This window comes from Squalius cephalus, assembly GCF_949319135.1.
Source record: "Squalius cephalus genome assembly, chromosome: 13".
Lineage (NCBI taxonomy): Eukaryota > Metazoa > Chordata > Actinopteri > Cypriniformes > Leuciscidae > Squalius > Squalius cephalus.
The window spans coordinates 28,752,058-28,772,882 of NC_137134.1; the positions used below are offsets into that span (position 1 = coordinate 28,752,058).

The 20,825-nt window shown below is 40.0% G+C and overlaps 2 protein-coding genes across 2 annotated transcripts in view; both read right to left on the reverse strand.

The window, feature by feature from the left end:
• Positions 1–20,825, reverse strand: part of LOC307169636 (uncharacterized protein) — a gene marked incomplete at its 5' end in the record, with an annotated part of 128,026 nt that overhangs the window by 8,301 nt on the left and 98,900 nt on the right. The gene's annotated exons all lie outside the window — the stretch shown is intronic.
• LOC307169893 (uncharacterized protein) lies at positions 16,332–18,314 on the reverse strand. The gene is made up of 3 exons (XM_079890785.1): positions 18,000–18,314; positions 17,854–17,916; positions 16,332–16,985 (listed from the first exon to the last, which is right to left on the reverse strand). Exons 1-3 carry the CDS (start codon positions 18,289–18,291, stop codon positions 16,867–16,869), a joined length of 474 nt encoding a protein of 157 aa, XP_079746911.1. The 5' UTR covers positions 18,292–18,314; the 3' UTR covers positions 16,332–16,866.

Consider the following 20,825-nt stretch of genomic DNA (forward strand, 5'->3'; position numbering starts at 1 on the left):
GAATCAGTCCATCAAAACTGATGCATGAAAAACAGCCAAATAAGATTCACAGTTCAGAGGTCAAATTGGATTCTTAGCCATCAAAAATCATTGATAAACTACTATAGAATCTGCTCTTGGATTCTCCTCTTCTTTACCTAAACTCTTCCTTAATGAACAACAGGTTAGATGGCCATTAGGCCAGACTCAAGTTCTCAATTACACTATAAATATTATATCGAATATAACTTTGTTTGACAGGCAATATTACTGACTAACTAATGGGGTGGCTTAAAAGCAGTTTTGCCGCAGTCTGTCTTATTCTTATTGTTTGTATCTGTGGAACCCTAATAATATTTACATATTTAATAATTACATATTCCTCCTGTAACAGTCACCAGCTGGAGTGCCCTTGAGAGCCACCAGAGGGCACTCCACACCAGACTATTATCACTCCCTCACAAACTACATTTCCCATAACTCACTGCCCGGACTCATCATCACTGATTGCTTTCACCTGTGTCTCATTACCTTGTTAGTCTCAGCCTATTTATACCATGTTCACTCATGGTGAAGTTTTGTATGTTGTTGCACTGCATTTCCAAGCGTTTTTCCCTGGTTTCATGTCACTTGGTCTTTTTTGGATTTGTTCCTGTTCCATGGATTAATCTTTTGCCTCTGACCCCAGCCTGTTTTGTTTGTTTGGATGGCCTACCTGTGTTTTGACCTACTGCCTGTATATTGGATTACGTGTCTGGATTGCCCCTTAATTAAAGCTGCAGTAAATGCACCGCTCTACAGTAATTTGAATGTGATTGCAGTACCAGTTTTGGCCACAACCTTACATACGGTTCCTTTAAAGGGATAGTTCACTTTGAAATTAATTTTTGGTATGTTTTAGCTTACCTCAAGGGCATCCAAGATGTAGGTGTCTTTTTTTCCGCAGTAGTTTCAATTTTGATATTTTTAGGTCAAACCGTTCTTGTCTGTCAGTCATATAATGCAGGTCTATGGTCACTCTCTCAAAGAGCATGCACAGAGTCCAAATTAAAACAATTCCCCGTCGTCCAAATTAATCAATTCCCCATCGTAAGTACACATTGATGGCCTAAGACACGAAACGAGCGGTTTGTGTGAGAAAACGAACAGTATTTATATCGTTTTTACCTCTTATACACAGCCATGTCCGAGTGATCTGATCTGACGTGTACGCAGACTGGTGCATAGATATATACACTAGATGTCGCCTTGTCTACGGCAGTTCATTGGAACGAATGTCTTTAAGGCGACATCTAGTGTGTATATATCTATGCACCAGTCTGCGTACACGTCAGATCAGATCACTCGGACATGGCTGTGTATAAGTGGTAAAAACGATATAAATACTGTTCGTTTTCTCACACAAACCGCTCGTTTCGTGTCTTAGGCCATCAATGTGTGCTTACGATGGGGAATTGTTTAATTTGGACGACGGGGAATTGTTTTAATTTGGACTTTGTGCATGCTCTTTGAGACAGTGACCATAGACCTGCATTATATGACTGACAGACAAGAACGGTTTGACCTAAAAATATCAAAATTGAAACTACTGCGGAAAAAAAGACACCTACATCTTGGATGCCCTTGAGGTAAGCTAAACATACCAAAAATTAATTTCAAAGTGAACTATCCCTTTAAGAATTGTTTAAGACCAAGTAAAGAGAATTTAAAGATTAAATTGAAAGGAACACAATACATCATCAATATGTTCTCTAAATGCAAATGTCTAAGGGGTAGACCGTGAGATCTGTTACTTTTTAAACCACTTTACAATACTTTTAAATTTTTTTAATTAATTAAAAGTAACTTGTTTGCAAAGCTTTTTTACACAACACCTTTTTCAACCTAAAGCTGAAAATGTTTTATGTGTTTTTGCCGTTCAGTTACAAGAAAAGTTAAGTACAAGTTTTTGAAAACCATAACAATAACGGTTATTGTTTAGGTGTAAACTACAAAAACATGAATTTGTGAAAATGATGACGTCATGTGCATGCGTATTACGCGTTCTGTCTACAGGCGAGTCGCATATTCTTTACAGAGTGACATCAACAACTACTGGCCTGAATGGGGATTGTTGATAATGTTGCCCTCTACAAATCGAGACTAAAGGAGAGTCTCGGGAGGTGACCTAATCATGGATGTGTTTCTCAAAAGCATCGTGAGAGAAGTTGATCAAGACCAGGTGGCAATGGTTATACAATCTACTTGCTTAAGATGCTTTTGAGAAATGCCCCTTAATTGAGAATGATCCTTTACAGAGCCGTTTAGTTTATTAGTTTAATCCTGTTTAAATTAAATGACTGGAAAAAAGTTTTGTTCATTTTGCTGAACAAGATTCAGATCCAAGTCAGTAACATGATCTGATATTTCCTATTACTATTCTTGGGTCTTTTCCAATATCTCATCTTTTAGAGATCTCAGGTGTGAAAGACCAGTGCTGAAACAGGCTGTCCCCCGATTCAGAGGCTGCCTCATTCCAAGGCCGTGAAGGTCGGACGGAGTATTGTTAAATGGGACTGTCTAGCTGACAGAGGACTGTTCTTGATGCCAAGCAACTGTGACAGCTGCCGTTGATGACTGACAGTTATATAAAACTGTCTAAAGATGTTCACCATGATCCATTTCGGTATATTATAAATAAATTATATATAATCGCATCTTAGTCAGATATGTGTCAACATTTGAACCACTTTAAAGTTTAGGTAAAGTTTTTAATTTTTTACAATTTATTTTACTACATTTCAGTAATTTGAAACACAATACTTACATTTAAAAGTGTAATTGAGTAATTTCTCTTAAGGAATCCTGTTGTCTCCGGTGTGCAATGAATAGGCTGGGCTGCGAAGGATCCATCTGTTGTATCCTTCATTTCACAGGAAATGAAGGACGCATTTCCCCTTCGTCTTTGTCGCTCTGCTGTGACGCCATTGGCCTTCGCAGGATGCTGCCTCTGAATTGGGACACAGCAACAGTCTATGGCTGAAACAGGCGGAATCATGACACTTAAGGGCTCCCTGCAGTTTTCCGCCAAAATAAATGCTTGATGGTTCAACATCTGTAAATGAAGAAATTAAAGCATAAATATGAAGTGTTGAAATTTTAAAGTTGTGCTATAAAATATATATATTTTTTAATTAAATACTCGATTTCTGTCATATCAACTTTTGATTAAGATTAAGCTTACAGTAGGCTACTTAGACTGTCTGTATAAATCAGGTGAAGCAGCAGACTGAAAATACTCCGTTATACTTCGCATTACTTCCAACATAATATAAGGCTGCTATTTTAATGGTTTCAAAAATTTTGATAATATACCAAAAGTCACATCGACCCCCCCTACTGTTGGCTATTTTATATGTAATGTGTTTTATTGGCACACGATTGATTTCACATTACTGATCTTATTTTATTTTAATCTTACATCAAATTCTGTTATCTAAATTCATTTGCTGCTATGACAGTAATAATAAACATAATAAAAAGACAATTTCAAATATTTTTAGTCTCTGCTCAGCATTTACACCATATTTAAACATCAAATTATACTAAATGTAGTAGTTCACAGGACACAATTGATTTCTCTCTGAAAACAACACCATTTAATTATTTAGCATAAATAAAATAAAATAATTTAGAACAGCTCTACTCAACAGTAGCCTTCACAAAGTCTGAAATCCACACTGAGTTGCAAATAAGCAATAAACTAGGCTATGCCATACAATTGCATAACCTCCTGAGACCGAGGAGGTCTTTTTTTAATTAATTTTTTTAATGTAATTCCATGTTTTTTGGAGCATAAGAAACACTGTGGACACCAGGACAGGGGGGGAAAAAAGACATTAAATGACATATATAGGCAAAAACAATATTATTTTTTTCCCCTTCACTGATCAATTTTTAGGTTTCAGGATATTTTTTAACCAAACTTTGTATAAAGATGATTTTTAACTATGACAATATATATATATATATATATATATATATATATATATATATATATATATAAAATAAAGTGTAATAATATGAGTAATAATTGGTAATATTTTCATAACATTATCTAATATTTCATAGGAATATTGATATATAATTGCTTACCCTATTCACTTGTGTCTCCTAAAATGCCTGATAAACATGATGTCCTGATGTCCACTACAGTGTATGAAATCAATGCCCGGTTTTGTAACAGAAAGTCATATTTTGATTAGAAACCCCTTAACATTTTCCTTAGATGTTTATTTATGACAAACAATTCGTCCGATTTAAATGATAATTACAAAATATTATCATAATTCCAAATTATTATTCCAAGTGCTAAATTTGATCATTGAATTAATGTTGAGCCATTCCACCGAATGGGTATATTTCTGTCCCCAGGACATTGTATGTATAAATATGCATGAAAATGAAGTTTAAAATAGATTTTACTATTAAGCAAAGTGTCCTGAACATCAATCTAACAGCAAATTTAAAATATATAATTTAAAACATTAATAAAAACTACAGAGAACACTAACAAATAGCATGTGTTACATGTCCCTGCTATCTATAACTAAACTTTATCATGAAATATAATCATTAAAATCTTTCAGAAAACTTTTTATTTCCATTGTTGTATGACTCAATATACCATTATGCTTTAAAACAATTCGTAAGAAATCCATAATGTGTTATATAAATGCATAGTCATGTCCCCAGGTTTTCACTCAGTCCTGTTACCCTCCCTCACACATTCCCCCCTCTGAAAAACTTGAAACATTTTCAACAGGAAGTTGCATCATCTGGATCTTATGCAGGCCATTAGAAGGCCAAAAGTAAGTCCTCTGTGGTGTGATCTATAATATTGTTACACTGCCAGGGCACTAGGCGGCAGTATAGGGCAATGAGAAGGTTGTACCGGGGAGTAGTTTGCCAGTGAATAATAAAGTATACTATGTGAATCCATCCAGCTACGTCTTTATTATTATCTTAAGAACCCAACACAACATGGTGTCAGAAGTGGAGCTACTGTGAGTGAAAGGATCGATAGCGGACATTATATGAGAAGAGGAGGAAGGAAACAGAAGTGGAGAAGTTAAAGTTAAGCAAGGTTAGCAAGCATGTCGCACTCGCAACGAGGACAGCAGGCTGCCGGGCATGAACAGAACGACCCTCCACAGCCTCCTGCTAAAGTATGTGCAACGTTCTCAATAAACCCGCCGGAATCCTTCGACTTTTCAAAGCCACAAGACTGGGAAAAATGGATAAGACGGTTTGAGCGCTTCAGAGTGGCTAGCGACCTGGACAAGTCAACAGATGCTAACCAGGTAAACACGCTAATATATTGCATGGGAGACGAGGCAGATGACGTATTAAAAGGGCTGACTTTAACCGCCGAACAGAAACTGGTGTACAGCTCCGTCAGGGACGGCTTCACAAACTTTTTCGTGCCGAAGAAAAAAGTGATTTACCAAAGGGCTAAATTTAACCAGCGAGCACAGGGGCCGTCCGAATCTGCGGACTCATTTATAACTGCTTTATATGCACTGGCTGAAGATTGTGAGTACGGGGCACTGCGCGATGAACTGTTGAGGGACAGGATCGTAGTAGGCATCAGAGACAATGTGCTTTCACAGAAAATGCAGATGGAGAGCAGGCTGGATCTGGCAAAAGCCATTAATATGGTCAGACAAGCAGAGGACATTAAACGGCAACAAACAGATCTGAGAGGAGATGCTGCACATGCTATTAAAACTACAGTGGATGCTGTACACACTAGGAAAGCAAAACAGCAAGCATGGAAAAATAAAAGACAGCCAGCTAAACTGTACAAAGACAAGCATGAAGCACAATCAGGAGCAGAGCATAAGTCATGCCCTAAATGTGGAAATATGCATGCTAAGTTCCAGTGCCCAGCAAAGAATGCAGACTGCCACAACTGTGGTAAGAGAGGGCATTATGGCAAAGTGTGCAAGTCTACCAAATGTGTGAGTGCTGTCACGGAAGATGGCGACTTATTCCTGGGAACCATTGATGCAGGAGAAGATGCATGGTCTGTAGACTTACAAGTAAGGCATACTAATGTGAGGTTCAAGATTGATACAGGAGCCGACGTTACTGTCATACCGGAGCAGGTGTACAGACAGATATGCAGTGGCACCTCATACAACCTCACCCCAGGTAATAAAGCACTGTTTGGGCCAGGCCGTGTACCTCTCTCTGTAGTGGGCGTAGCTAGAGAAATTCTGAAAAGTGGTGATAAACGCACCACAGAGGACATTTATGTAGTGAAACACTTGAACACAGCTCTGCTGAGTAGACCCGCCTCAGTTAACCTCAGACTGGTTGCCAGAGTAGATAGTATTGACTTGGACTCTGTAAAACAACAATATCCAAAGCTGTGCGGCGGGTTAGGTTTAGTACAGCAGCAGTACACAATTAAGCTCAGACCAGATGCCAAGCCCGTGTCTTTGAAAGTGCCTCGTCGTGTCCCACTGCCCTTGATGGGAAAAGTAAAGCAGGAACTCCAGCGCATGGAGCAGCTGGGAGTCATCAGCCGGATTGAGCAGCCAACGGAGTGGTGCTCTGGCATGGTGGTCGCACCAAAGAAATCTAAGGATAAAATCCGGATCTGTGTTGACCTCTCTCCCCTCAACGAAGCGGTGTGCAGGGAAAAGTTTATCCTCCCGTCGGTGGACCAGACGCTAGGCATGCTGTCTGGAGCAAAGATATTCACAAAACTGGACGCCAACATGGGGTTTTGGCAGATCCCATTATCAAAAGACTGTGCCCATTACACCACTTTTATCACCCCATTTGGGCGCTTCTTCTTCAACCGCTTACCATTTGGTATTGCCTTTGCTCCAGAACATTTTCAAAACCGGATGGTAACGGAAGTGACAGAAGGCTTGGAAGGAGTCGTCTGCCACATGGACGATGTCCTTATATGGGGTTCCACACAGGCAGAGCATGACACACGGGTGCATGCGGTCCTGCAGAGGGCACAGGCGGCTGGCATCACATTGAACACAGCCAAGTGTGAGTTCAGCAAAACCAAGGTGAAGTTTCTCGGATACATCATCTCGGCATATGGGATAAACTCAGATCCAGAAAAGACACGTGCTGTACGAGAGATGGATCCGCCACACAACATCAGCGAGCTCAGGAGCTTTCTGGGCATGGTGAATCAACTAGGCAAGTTTGTGCCCAACCTGGCTGAAAAGGACAAAGCTCTCAGAGACCTGCTGTCAAAAAAAAACCTGTGGTATTGGGGGCCCGAACAGCAGAAGGCATTCACCAGCCTCAAGCAAGAGTTAGCGTCCACTCCGGTCCTGCAGCTTTATGACCCAAACAAAGAACTGAAAATCTCAGCCGATGCCTCGTCATATGGGCTAGGCAGTGTACTTCTGCAGAAATGCAAGGGGACCTGGGCGCCGGTGGCATATGCGTCCAGGGCACTCACGAGCACGGAGCAGCGCTATGCGCAAGTGGAGAAGGAAGCACTGGCCCTGACTTGGGCATGCGAAAGATTCAGTGACTTCATCATCGGTCTCCATTTTGAGCTGGAGACAGACCACAAACCCCTCGTGAGCCTGCTGGGTGGACAAGCCCTGGATTCTCTCCCACCTAGAATACAAAGATTCAGGATGAGACTCATGAGATACAGGTACACAATCTCGCACGTCTCAGGGAAAAGCCTTACTACAGCAGACACACTGTCACGGGCGCCGCTGAAGGATGGCGTGACCGATGGAGATGGCTTAATGGAGGAAACAAACATATATGTGGACTCTGTAATGGAACACTTACCAGCAAGCGAGGCTTACCTGTCCGAGCTGCGGAAACAGCTGAGTGCAGACAGCGTGTGCGCTGAAGTGATGAAGTACTGCATCGAGGGCTGGCCAGATCGCAGCAGACTGGATGTGCTAGTAAGACCCTACTGGACTGAAAGGGCTGTTCTCAGCACTCACAATGGACTGTTATTGCGGGGTACTAGGCTAATTGTCCCTTCAGTAATGAGGAATAGAGTGCTGGAGAAAATTCATGAAGGACACCAGGGAATAGTCAAATGCCGTGAACGAGCCAAGCAATCCGTGTGGTGGCCGGGGCTAAGCAGCCAAATAGGAGAGCTGGTGTTGAAATGCACGGCGTGCGTTAAAGAACGTGCAAATGTGACTGAGCCTCTTATGCCTTCCAAACTACCCGATAGGCCATGGCAGAAGCTTGGGGCTGATTTGTTTACTTTGAAAAACAAAGACTACTTGCTTGTCGTGGACTATTTTTCCAGGTACGTGGAGGTGGCCCAGCTGAGCCCGACAAGGAGTGTGGATGTGGTAATGCACCTCAAGTCAATTTTCGCCAGGCACGGCATACCGGAAATTCTAGTCACAGACAACGGGCCTCAGTTTGCGGGGGCTCACATGTCGGCCTTCGCCAAAGAGTATGAATTTGTGCATGTAACGAGCAGCCCAAGATACCCTCAAAGCAACGGCGAGGCCGAGCGTGCTGTCCAAACCATCAAAAACCTGCTGAAGAAAGCAACTGACCCTTACCGTGCGCTGCTGGCTTACAGGAGCACTCCTTTGAGCAACGGCTTCAGTCCAGCTCAGCTGCTTATGGGGCGCCGCCTGCGCACCACAGTGCCAGCTTTCCCGGCGGTGTTGGAGCCAGCTATTCCAGACCTTCGGACGGTGCAGTGCAAAGAAAGGGAGAAGAGATGGATGGATGCAAGCAACTACGACCGCAGACACAGAGTGAGAAATCTCTCTGACCTGTCACCAGGAGATCAAGTGTGGATCACAGATACAAGATCTACAGGTACTGTGACAGCCGCACATGAAACACCTAGATCTTACCTGGTCAGTGGACCACAGGGCACTTTAAGGAGGAATCGCCGCCACCTTATGCCCATGTCGGCAGACAACAGCAGTAACATACAAGAGCATGCTGCAGGGGTTGACCTGCAGGATACTTCGACAGACACTGGACAGGTGTCCTCGGAGGGGCTTAAGAACACTCCCCAAACTGTGAGAACCAGATCTGGCAGGGCTATCACAAAGCCAGATAGACTGAATCTGTGAGAACTAAAAAAAAAAAAAGAAAGAAAGTATGCTAAATGTATTGGGGCTAAACAGGGAGGTTTAGTAATTTAAGTGTTATACGAGTTTAATAGGAAGTTGAATCCTGTTTGGTGTTAACTGTCTAGGGTGACTACTGTGTGTTCATGTGTAGCTTAAAGAGGCCTCAAAGAGTTCATATTCTTTAGTGTAATCCGGCCTCACTAATAGTTTACAGGAAAGACGAGTGTTAAATAAGTACTGTAAAGCAATGTGTTATAGTGAGCATGTTTCACAAGGATACAAAAGTGAGTTTAAGAGTTTTATGCAATCTGGTGATAACTATATAGGTCACAGTCTATTGCTTTTCAGAAAGGGAGATGTGGTGTGATCTATAATATTGTTACACTGCCAGGGCACTAGGCGGCAGTATAGGGCAATGAGAAGGTTGTACCGGGGAGTAGTTTGCCAGTGAATAATAAAGTATACTATGTGAATCCATCCAGCTACGTCTTTATTATTATCTTAAGAACCCAACACAACATCCTCTCATTTTAATTTCTGTATATTTGATGAAATTGTAACTATGACTGAAGGTCAATCTCTATTAGCACGTATATGCCATGTGGCCTTATGTCGTGTATTTGATAACGTTTTGCTTAAAAACTAAATCCTGTTACTTTCAGTCCTGTTACTCATATGAAAAATATGAGTAACAGCCCTCTGTTTTGTTGATTCAATAGTTAAATATTAGTTGATTAGATGAATATTAACATAATACTATATGCCTCTGTTTCATGAGTTTTCACTGAGTTTTCCATGAGTCAGTCCACTACTCAGTGACCTTAACTTTTTGTCTTTATTTTTTGAAAAAGATGGAAAGAACCAATACTATACAATTGCTAGAAACACCCAAACCATGGCATGCTGCAAGGGAATGAGACACAACCAAAAATCTCTGTCCCCCCACCCTTTTTCTTTGATTTTATGACGGGTAGCACCAACATTAAGGTCGCCGCCTACTGTATTGGAGTGTGGACCAGAATTTTTGTCTTTCCTTACCTCTCTCTTCTCCTCTTTTCTCTTTCCACCTCCTTTGCTGTGAAGTACTACTAGCACGCACATAGCATATCCCTTCAACACAGAAGTCTCATGCACACACATATAGACACATTCCTGTTACCAAGTGTTTATATTCCTGTTACTAAATCTCTATATTTTTTTTTTTTAATAAATAAAGTTAAAACACAGTTGTTGTTGTTTTTTTTAATGAGTTTTATTTGGTCCATGAAAAAATGTATCAACTTGAGACCTGTCTTTAAAAAGAAAAATACACATTGCCTTAATATATAGTGATTTTTTTAGTCACAATCAATTATCACATATCAATTATTTGAACATATAACCAACCATTTATTTAAAATAAACACCTTTTTGAGTGGAAAACAAAGGAATTATTTGACATGCTTTTTTTAAATGGCACATGAGTTTTGGTAACAGGACTGATAAAATGTGCATCCATCTTCTCCTTAGAAACCTTGTAAAAAGTTAGGCTACCTGCTTGACCAATACACATTTTGAATAGTTAAATATGTGAAGTGTTAGATTCAGTGTTGACAAAAGATAAAAAATATATATACTTTGTTTTGTTTGTCACTCATTCGATGGAGGGCTTGTCATTTTTAAAGACCAAAGGAGTTGTTGTTGTCATCATGGTGAAACCTCCAATCTCTGAAAAGACCTGAATGCTCTTTACATGACACCCAAACTTAAAACTGTGACGTGTGTGCTGTCAGAGATTCACTAAAATATAATTTACTCTAACAGTGGACAAAAGTCTATTCCTGGGTACCAACTAGCGCTATCATATAGCTAGCAAGACTCAGGCCCACTAGCATGGGAGGGGCAGATCGCATCAGCTAAAGATAGCTATCTTTTTTTATCGTCTTGTACTGCAGAGGAAGGATCCAATCAGTATTACTATAATAGCCTATTATTGTTGATAATTTTCTGCTAAAATGATCTTATTTCTGCTTATCTCTGCGGGGTCGTTTTTGCACTACGGTAAGACATTTGATACACTCTCTCTGCGGGCCGGTTATACCAGCTCTAATATCTTATATTCGACAGAAAATAATTTATTATCTGTATTTTGCTGTGTGTGTTTTGCTTGACCATTGTAAGACGTTAATTTCTGTAATCGCTCCTCTGCTAAGCGATACACATCGAACGTACGATATGTGACGCAGTTACAAATGTGACGCAGTTCCGTGAATGAACTCAAAGAAGCAACAGTATGGACAAAATAAATAAATAAATGGTTTGTAACGTTAGCGGACCCCGTTCAAATGATGGACAAAACTTGACTGGTTATTTTTGATAACTTTTATTGTACATCACACATTCATACAAGTGTAACGTTACGTTTGACTCCAGGCAAAACACCAGCCAGTCGGATTATAAAAATGTGCACAAACATTTTAAATGGCTCTCCGTTGCATACACGGAGATTATGACAAAAAAAGCCTTAAAACTTACAGTGGTGGAGCTGCTTCTGAATATGCGTTCTTTTCTCACTACGTTATGTCTTCTTCTTTTTAGTTTTATGGCGGATTGCAGACTAGCGTAAAAGCAGAGCCTCTAATGAAGAACGCTGCCAATGGGACATGTCCTAATCAGCCTCCAATAAAGAATGCTGCTAATGGGACGTCTCCTAATCAGACTGAGCCTCTAATGGGGAACGCTGCCAATGGGACGTCTCCTAATCAGACTGAGCCTCGAATGGGGAACGCTGCCAATGGGACGTCTCCTAATCAGACTGAGCCTCGAATGGGGAACGCTGCCAATGGGACGATTCTTAATCCGACTGAGCCTCTAATGAAGAACGCTGCCAATGGGACGTCTCCTAATCAGACTGAGCCTCTAATGAAGAACGCTGCCAATGGGACGACTCCTAATCAGACTGAGCCTCTGAAGAAGAACACTGCCAATGGGACGTCTCCTAATCAGACTGAGCCTCTAATGAAGAACGCTGCCAATGGGACGACTCCTAATCAGACTGAGCCTCTGAAGAAGAACACTGCCCATGGGACGTCTCCTAATCAGACTGAGCCTCTAATGGGGAACGCTGCCAATGGGACGTCTCCTAATCAGACTGAGCCTCGAATGGGGAACGCTGCCAATGGGACGTCTCCTAATCAGACTGAGCCTCGAATGGGGAACGCTGCCAATGGGACGATTCTTAATCCGACTGAGCCTCTAATGAAGAACGCTGCCAATGGGACGTCTCCTAATCAGACTGAGCCTCTAATGAAGAACGCTGCCAATGGGACGACTCCTAATCAGACTGAGCCTCTGAAGAAGAACACTGCCAATGGGACGTCTCCTAATCAGACTGAGCCTCTAATGAAGAACGCTGCCAATGGGACGACTCCTAATCAGACTGAGCCTCTGAAGAAGAACACTGCCAATGGGACGTCTCCTAATCAGACTGAGCCTCTAATGAAGAACGCTGCCAATGGGACGACTCCTAATCAGACTGAGCCTCTGAAGAAGAACACTGCCCATGGGACGTCTCCTAATCAGACTGAGCCTCTAATGGGGAACGCTGCCAATGGGACGTCTCCTAATCAGACTGAGCCTCGAATGGGGAACGCTGCCAATGGGACGTCTCCTAATCAGACTGAGCCTCGAATGGGGAACGCTGCCAATGGGACGATTCTTAATCCGACTGAGCCTCTAATGAAGAACGCTGCCAATGGGACGTCTCCTAATCAGACTGAGCCTCTAATGAAGAACGCTGCCAATGGGACGACTCCTAATCAGACTGAGCCTCTGAAGAAGAACACTGCCAATGGGACGTCTCCTAATCAGACTGAGCCTCTAATGAAGAACGCTGCCAATGGGACGACTCCTAATCAGACTGAGCCTCTGAAGAAGAACACTGCCCATGGGACGTCTCCTAATCAGACTGAGCCTCTAATGGGGAACGCTGCCAATGGGACGTCTCCTAATCAGACTGAGCCTCGAATGGGGAACGCTGCCAATGGGACGTCTCCTAATCAGACTGAGCCTCGAATGGGGAACGCTGCCAATGGGACGATTCTTAATCCGACTGAGCCTCTAATGAAGAACGCTGCCAATGGGACGTCTCCTAATCAGACTGAGCCTCTAATGAAGAACGCTGCCAATGGGACGACTTCTAATCAGACTGAGCCTCTGAAGAAGAACACTGCCAATGGGACGTCTCCTAATCAGACTGAGCCTCTAATGAAGAACGCTGCCAATGGGACGTCTCCTAATCAGACTGAGCCTCTAATGAAGAACGCTGCCAATGGGACGACTCCTAATCAGACTGAGCCTCTGAAGAAGAACACTGCCAATGGGACGTCTCCTAATCAGACTGAGCCTCTAATGAAGAACGCTGCCAATGGGACGACTCCTAATCAGACTGAGCCTCTGAAGAAGAACACTGCCAATGGGACGTCTCCTAATCAGACTGAGCCTCTAATGAAGAACGCTGCCAATGGGACGTCTCCTAATCAGACTGAGCCTCTAATGAAGAACGCTGCCAATGGGACGTCTCCTAATCAGACTGAGCCTCTAATGAAGAACGCTGCCAATGGGACGTCTCCTAATCCAACTGAAGCTGCCAAAGAGACATCACTTTAACATCATGCTTTTTAACTTCCTCAACCTTACCAAGATGGCATTAAATTGACTGCTGCACAGTCTTGTACTGTACATTCCTTCATTAGAGAACAAGTTAGATGGACAGCTTTATTTGATTTATTAGTTGTTGAAACAATTTGCTGAGAGTATTTATAACATTCCATGTCTAAATGGCTGCATTAATGACACCAGTGTTGAATGTCAACGAACGGAGGTAAGTTTGCTGTAATATAAACACCTCTTAACTCGTTGATTAACAGTGTGCTCCACTCGTGTCTAATTAGGTTTGATTATCTGAATGTGCTCCACATGTGTTTAATTAGGTTTCATTATCTGGACGTGCTCCTCCCGAACTTTAATAAAACATAATTTATCATGCTTGTCTGGAGGAATGTGACAGCACAATTTCTACAGAAAGAAAACGTACTTGATAAAACAATGACAGCACATTTTGTATGCCCTTCAGTGATTTTTAATATATAATGTCATTGTAGAAATGTGTTTTTACCTGAAATTGTGAATATATATATATATAATTTTTTTAATACATTTTTGGGGTTTTTTTTGCTCATTGTAAATATGTTAATATTGTAAGAAAAAGTGGCAGAGCAATATTCATATACACTAAACTCCTCACAAAAGCTTGTACCACAGATCTGACCATGATATCAATCAGTATGAACTGGACTTTGGTTGATTTTTTTTTTTTTTTTTTTTATGTTTCAGGGATTTGTATTTTTACAAATATGAACCAATGTTGTTCAAAAAGTGCCTTGAACTTGAACCCAAATTAAAAACTTTTGGGAAAGGAACTTTTCATGTTCATCTGATAAATGCTAATAAAAGAAGATCAGATTTTCTCATAAACTGCTGGATTCTTTGAGTTTGTTTGTCTGAACAAATTTAATTTTGTTATATCAGAAATAACTGAACTAAGCAGAGTCAAGTGGACTATATTAGTGAACTAATGCAGAGAATAGTGAATGAGGGTCTAAGGTGTGATTTGGAACAGGGCCTCTGATTGTCGACTTCAGAGCGTTGTTAAATCACGGCAGGGCTTGACATTAACAGCCGCCAAATGTGTTTGGATTTCAGCAGTGGCGTGTAATGCAGTTACTCCTATAGCCACTTTGGCAGCTTTAATTTTATAGGCTATAGCCTATAGCTAATATATACATTTTTCAGTTGTAGTCTTTTAAAAAGGCATCTGAAATAATAAACTAAGTGCAATGTATAATTAAAAAAAATATACATTTTTCAATATATAGGCCTATCGATACTGAAATATCTGAAATGCTTCCAATACTCATTTCCCACAGAATAGATACACGATACCAGCTGCTCTTTCTCTCATCTCTCCAACAGCGAATGACACACAAACCCGCCTCCCTCATTTTTCATTTTCTCCGGATGAATATTATTGCTTTTACAGCTTGAATTTTGGCCTGGGATTGCGCATAGTTTTACTCATTCCTGCAGATTTTGTTCTCACACAAAAAGTGTGGCACACAGAGCCACTTCAGAGTACTAAATTGAGTTCTTATTCGCTGTTTATTGCGCTTAAACAGTAAAATACACACAAAATAATGTCAAAATACCAGTCTTGGCGAATATTCATGTAAACACAGTCAGTTATGTTTTAAATGAATGTAAACAGCTGAGAAAGAAAACACATGTGTAACAGTATAATGGATCCATGCGTCAGGTCTTAAAGTGATATCAGCCTAATATACCTGCTGCCAAATTATGAGATTACATTAAAAATATCTATATGGCATTTTAAGGTATCGATGTCAAAACTGTGGCCAGTGAAGTGGCTAGTAACTTTGGGAAAACCACAAGACAGTGGCTTGTGAGCAAAAAGTTATCAAGCCCTGATTCATGGTATATTTCTGAAAGGAAAATGACAAAAAGGTGTCGCAAAAATGAAAAATATTACCCAGAATGCATTATTTTCTATGAAAATTACAAAACAAAAACTTGATTTTTTGTACTTGGATTGTGGACTGTGAAGACTGAAGCCGCCAAAGAAGACATCTGACCACTACAAACCTTATTCACAGCAGCGCCATCTTCAACACCCAAAGAGGAGAACAGAATTCTCCTAAGTTTTAAATCTTTCTCATAATACCAATGACTGCAATGAAATTAAGACCATTTTACCAGTCACACTGAGACATTTAAAATGATACCAAACATGAAAAGGAAAAACAATAGATTCACAAGATACATCATATGTGATAATCTAACAATCTTAGTGAGCTTTTGGTGACTTGAGGAAAAAGAAATAAGGAATGAGAAAAGTTTGGACAAGACAATGTCCTGTGCTCTTTTTTCGAGATCTTCTGTCCAGGGTGTGTTTTATTGCTTTATTGTAGGGTGTGTTTTATCTCAGCTTTTGTCTTAGCAGGAAAATCAGTTCTTACAAGCTTTAACGGACAGCTCTTTTGGTTATTACATGCATCCTGTCACGGTAAACTGCCCTGCCAATCATCTTGTCACAGTTAAAATTCAGAAATGCTGTAGCATGTTGATCTGCCAGTCGTGGGTCTTTCATGCGGAGAAAATGTTCTCGCCAAATTCACAACATACGCACATGAATTTGTTTTTAACTTTGTTCTAACCTTTTAAGGTGTTTTATTGGACAAATATTTGTATTTCCAAAGCATTTGCAGTGTTACTCTATACAATTAAAAGTGCAACATAAACGATGTAACATAAATGAAAAAATAAAAATGTAATTGACAAAAACAAAACAAAAACATTAAAACTTTCAAATAGATTGCATTGAGAAATAAAATATTAAAGAACATTCATCATTTTGACCACCAGGGCCAAACGTACACTGTATTGAAAAATAAGTAATGAAAATATTTATAATACAGTTGAGAGGAGAGCATTCATTTTAATTACATATACATTTACATTTAGACCATATTATCTTTTTAATGCCCATTATATATCTTTCCTCAAATAGTGTGGGTTATTTTTCAATACAAAATCAAAAAGCATTTTTTATTGCACCCACACTAAATCTTGGTTGTTTTTTTTATAACTGAATTTAAATTTAAATCCTTGCATATATTTTCATTTTTACAGATTCAAACTCCCAGATATATCATTTTATATATATTTTTTTCTTCTTTTAACCTCTTGTAGATCTGATGTCATAAACCAGTATAGCAACAGTAGCCACGCCCACTAGAGCAGAGATGACCAATCGGATCACAGCTTCAGTGGTATTGCAGCAATGGACATGGACTTCTGAAGAAAAACAACAACAATGAGAAATGATAAAATAGATTTGTGAGCTCTTTTCTAAGTCTGAAAGTGAATGGTATATAACTGGACAAAAAGGTACCATAAAAGTAGGCTAGTTCTTATGACTTGTACAGGTTATTCTATAGACATTTTGGTCATATGATAACTTTGTATGAGAAACAGATTGTAAATTAAGTCATTGTTCACTGATTAATGGTGTGATACAGCTCACAAATCTCATATTAAAGGTAGTATTTGTTAAAAGAAATAGTGGTACACTGTTTGCAAGAAAAAACACGGAGCAATAGGATCTGATGTGTGACCCTGGACCACAAAACCATTTTTGACCGAGATACAACTATTGAAAATCTGGAATATGAGGGTGCAAAAAAATCTAAACATTGAGCAAATCTCCTTTAAAGTTGTGCATTTCTGTTCACGATTGTGCTGTATTCACTCATAAAAATAAATGTTTTACATATTTATGGTAGGAAATTTACAAAATATCTTCATGGAACATGATCTTTACTTAATATCCTAATGATTTTTGGCATAAAAGAAAAATCGATCATTTTGACCCCATAAAATTTATTGTTGGCTATTACCACAAATATACCCGTGCGACTTATGACTGGTTTTGTGATCCAGGGTCACATATTAGGGCCAATTATGTGTGACATCATCAAAACCAAACTAGGTTTAAAGGGTTTTAAGGTGCCATGTTTGAATTTGAATTTTTTTGGATGAACTATTTAATGTTTCCTTCATACAGATAAACTGCATTCTGTTCCTAGAATCTTAAAAGTTATTGGTCTTGGTAAAATCAACATAATATCTGTGTGAATAATCTCTAATATCACAGCTAATGTACCTGCACATGTGTGAGTGATGTTGAGAGGATGAGTCTGGTTGCTGATGGGATTGTTCAGACGAGCTGGAAAACATGAGAGAACAGAAATAAATATGAAAATGTTTAATCATTTTGTGAAGGGCAGGACAAATGATGTCTCGACTCACCATAGACAGAAACACTGAATGTTTTTGTTGATCGTTTCGCTCCACTTATCTCTAGTTGATAAACTCCAGCATGTTCAGTTGTGGTGTTTGTGATGGTTAGAGATCCAGTTTGATCGTCCAGCTTCAGTCTGTCTCTGAATCTCCCATCAGGACCATTAAATGTGGAGAGGATTTGCTTCCTTTTGTTCATTTTAGCTATGAAAGACCTTTCAGCTCCAAATATCCACACCATGTCATCGTCTTCATGTATTTCAGTAACATCATTGTGTAGAAGGACAGAAACTCCCTCCATCACTGACACCGTCTCAACACATAACACACCTGGAGAAGATTTTAATGTTAAATTTTGAACTATATACAATGCATAGCAATATATTCATAACTTACCAGTCAGACGCCACCAGCACAAACAGAACAAAACAAGCATGTGAAACATTTTCTTCACCAGTTCAGTGGAAAGTCTGACATAATAAGACTATCCACCAGAAACACTCGAACTGATGAACAACCACAGCAGAACTGGTGTGTGAATCCTCCCCTGACAGAGTTTGAAGACCCTCCTTCTCACACGCACACACATCCACAATAAACATGTTATGTATAGTTACATGTTCTTATGTTTCTTATTAAAACTTTAACTGTTCTTAATGTGTGAAAACTTTTTCATTTTGATCAATAAAGAGGAAAAAAAGTAAATCTTCCTAATATTAAATTGATTATAAAACATTTGTGATAATTCAATTCTTACATGTTTTGTATGGGTGGGGGAGGGGGGTAGAATTAAAACCATGGCACCTCACATGATTATACTGAGGTGTGACGCTAGCTTTAACTCAAACTGAAACAAGCGGTGGTTGATTTTCTTCAGAAAGTGGTTTGTCCTGTTCTGTGGGCAACAACATCTTGTGTGTGAGTGACTGGCATTCACTGCATCTGTGTTTAGATCGTATGTGAAGGGTTTCTTCCTGTCCTATATTATAAAACCTCACAGTCTTGAGACAAAAAACACTTCACAGTTTGATGAATCCATCAAAACTGATGTATGAAAACAGTTCAATTAGAGTCACAAGTCAGAGGTCAAAATTATATCTCTCATACTCAACTGCTTTGCAGCAAATTTCTTAACGTAAATATTCTGATCATAAAAATTCAACAACTGAGACATAACATCTGACGAACAGAAACCAGTCCCTGAACAGAGCAGGGGTCAATATAAAAAAAGTAGCAGTCAGTAGGCCTATGTGTGTGAAGCGGCTTCTTTAAGTGCTTATCTTAATGGACTGCAGCAGATTTGCCAATTCTTGCTGTGAGATGTTACTCTACTCTTCCACCTAGGCACTTGCTTACACGTGGTTTGACACCGCAAAGATGATCAGCTGTTCCTCTGTCTCCCTGTAGCACTGTCTTAGGCGCCGGCTTGGTTTATTGCTCTGTTCAAATCTGCAGTTATCATGATAAAAAAATAAATAATTTATATAGCGCCTTTCCCGAGCTTAAGGACGCTTCACAATAAAGAACAATAACATATCAATCACACCGTAAATCATATGGACAATGAAGGTTAAATAGATTGGAGTGATATGATTGTTTTGTGTAAGTTAAGGGGAGTCCATCAACTGGGTGACCTCATCTTTTCGTGTTCAGCTAGGGAAATATATTCTTCATACAGGTTTGAAACAGTTTGAGGATGAGTAAATGATGCCTAATAATGTCATGGATTTACATTTACATTTTACATTTATTCATTTAGCTGACGCTTTTATCCAAGGCGACTTACAATTGCTATATATGTCAGAGGTCGCACGCCTCTGGAGCAACTAGGGGTTAAGTGTCTTGCTCAGGGACACATTGGTGTCTCACAGTGGATTCGAACCCGGGTCTCTCACACCAAAGGCATGTGTCTTATCCATTGCGCCACCACCACCCATATAGAGATTGATCGCTAGCTGCTAGAAACATTTACATTTACATTTAGCTGACGCTTTTATCCAAAGCGACTTACAATTGCTATATGTCAGAGGTCGCACGCCTCTGGAGCAACTAGGGGTTAAGTGTCTTGCTCAGGGACACATTGGTGTCTCACAGTGGATTCGAACCCGGGTCTCTCACACCAAAGGCATGTGTCTTATCCATTGCGCCACCACCACCCATATAGAGATTGATCGCTAGCTGCTAGAAACATTTACATTTACATTTAGCTGACGCTTTTATCCAAAGCGACTTACAATTGCTATATGTCAGAGGTCGCACGCCTCTGGAGCAACTAGGGGTTAAGTGTCTTGCTCAGGGACACATTGGTGTCTCACAGTGGATTCGAACCCGGGTCTCTCACACCAAAGGCATGTGTCTTATCCATTGCGCCACCACCACCACCGGATTTTGAGCATATTAGTGGGAGATATACTATAGTGTGCCAGTAGTGCATGCATAAATGCATGGAGTAATGGTTCAACTTTTTTAGGGCTAACATATGGACGAAGTTGGGCGATACGACAAAGTTGATTAAAGCCAACATATCATTTCTTAGAGTGTAGTACCAGTAAATTATGCATAATTACATCCAACAAACCCGGCCTCAACCAAATCATAATCCTATACCCTAACCCTATAGTAAGTACACAGTTAATTAATATTACTCAGTACTTAAATATATAATTACACTGTAACAATGACACCTTAAAATAAAGTGTAGCCTATTTTTGTAAGGAGTTGAGGGATCAATACGCTAATTAAGATTTCAGTTTTACTCAAGTTCAGTCTGAGAAAGTTTGAGTTGAGATAACCCTTCAATTCACTGACACATGAGGGTAACGAAGCAGTCTGGTG

Coding starts and splice junctions, on each gene's coding strand:
- LOC307169893 (XM_079890785.1), bottom strand. CDS start 18,291: ATGGAGGGAGTTTCTGTCCTTCTACACAATGATGTTACTGAAATACAT. Junction 17,917..17,999: donor ATTCAGTGTTTCTGTCTATG/GTGAGTCGAGAC, acceptor CATGTTTTCCAG/CTCGTCTGAACAATCCCATC. Junction 16,986..17,853: donor CATCACTCACACATGTGCAG/GTACATTAGCTG, acceptor GTTTTTCTTCAG/AAGTCCATGTCCATTGCTGC.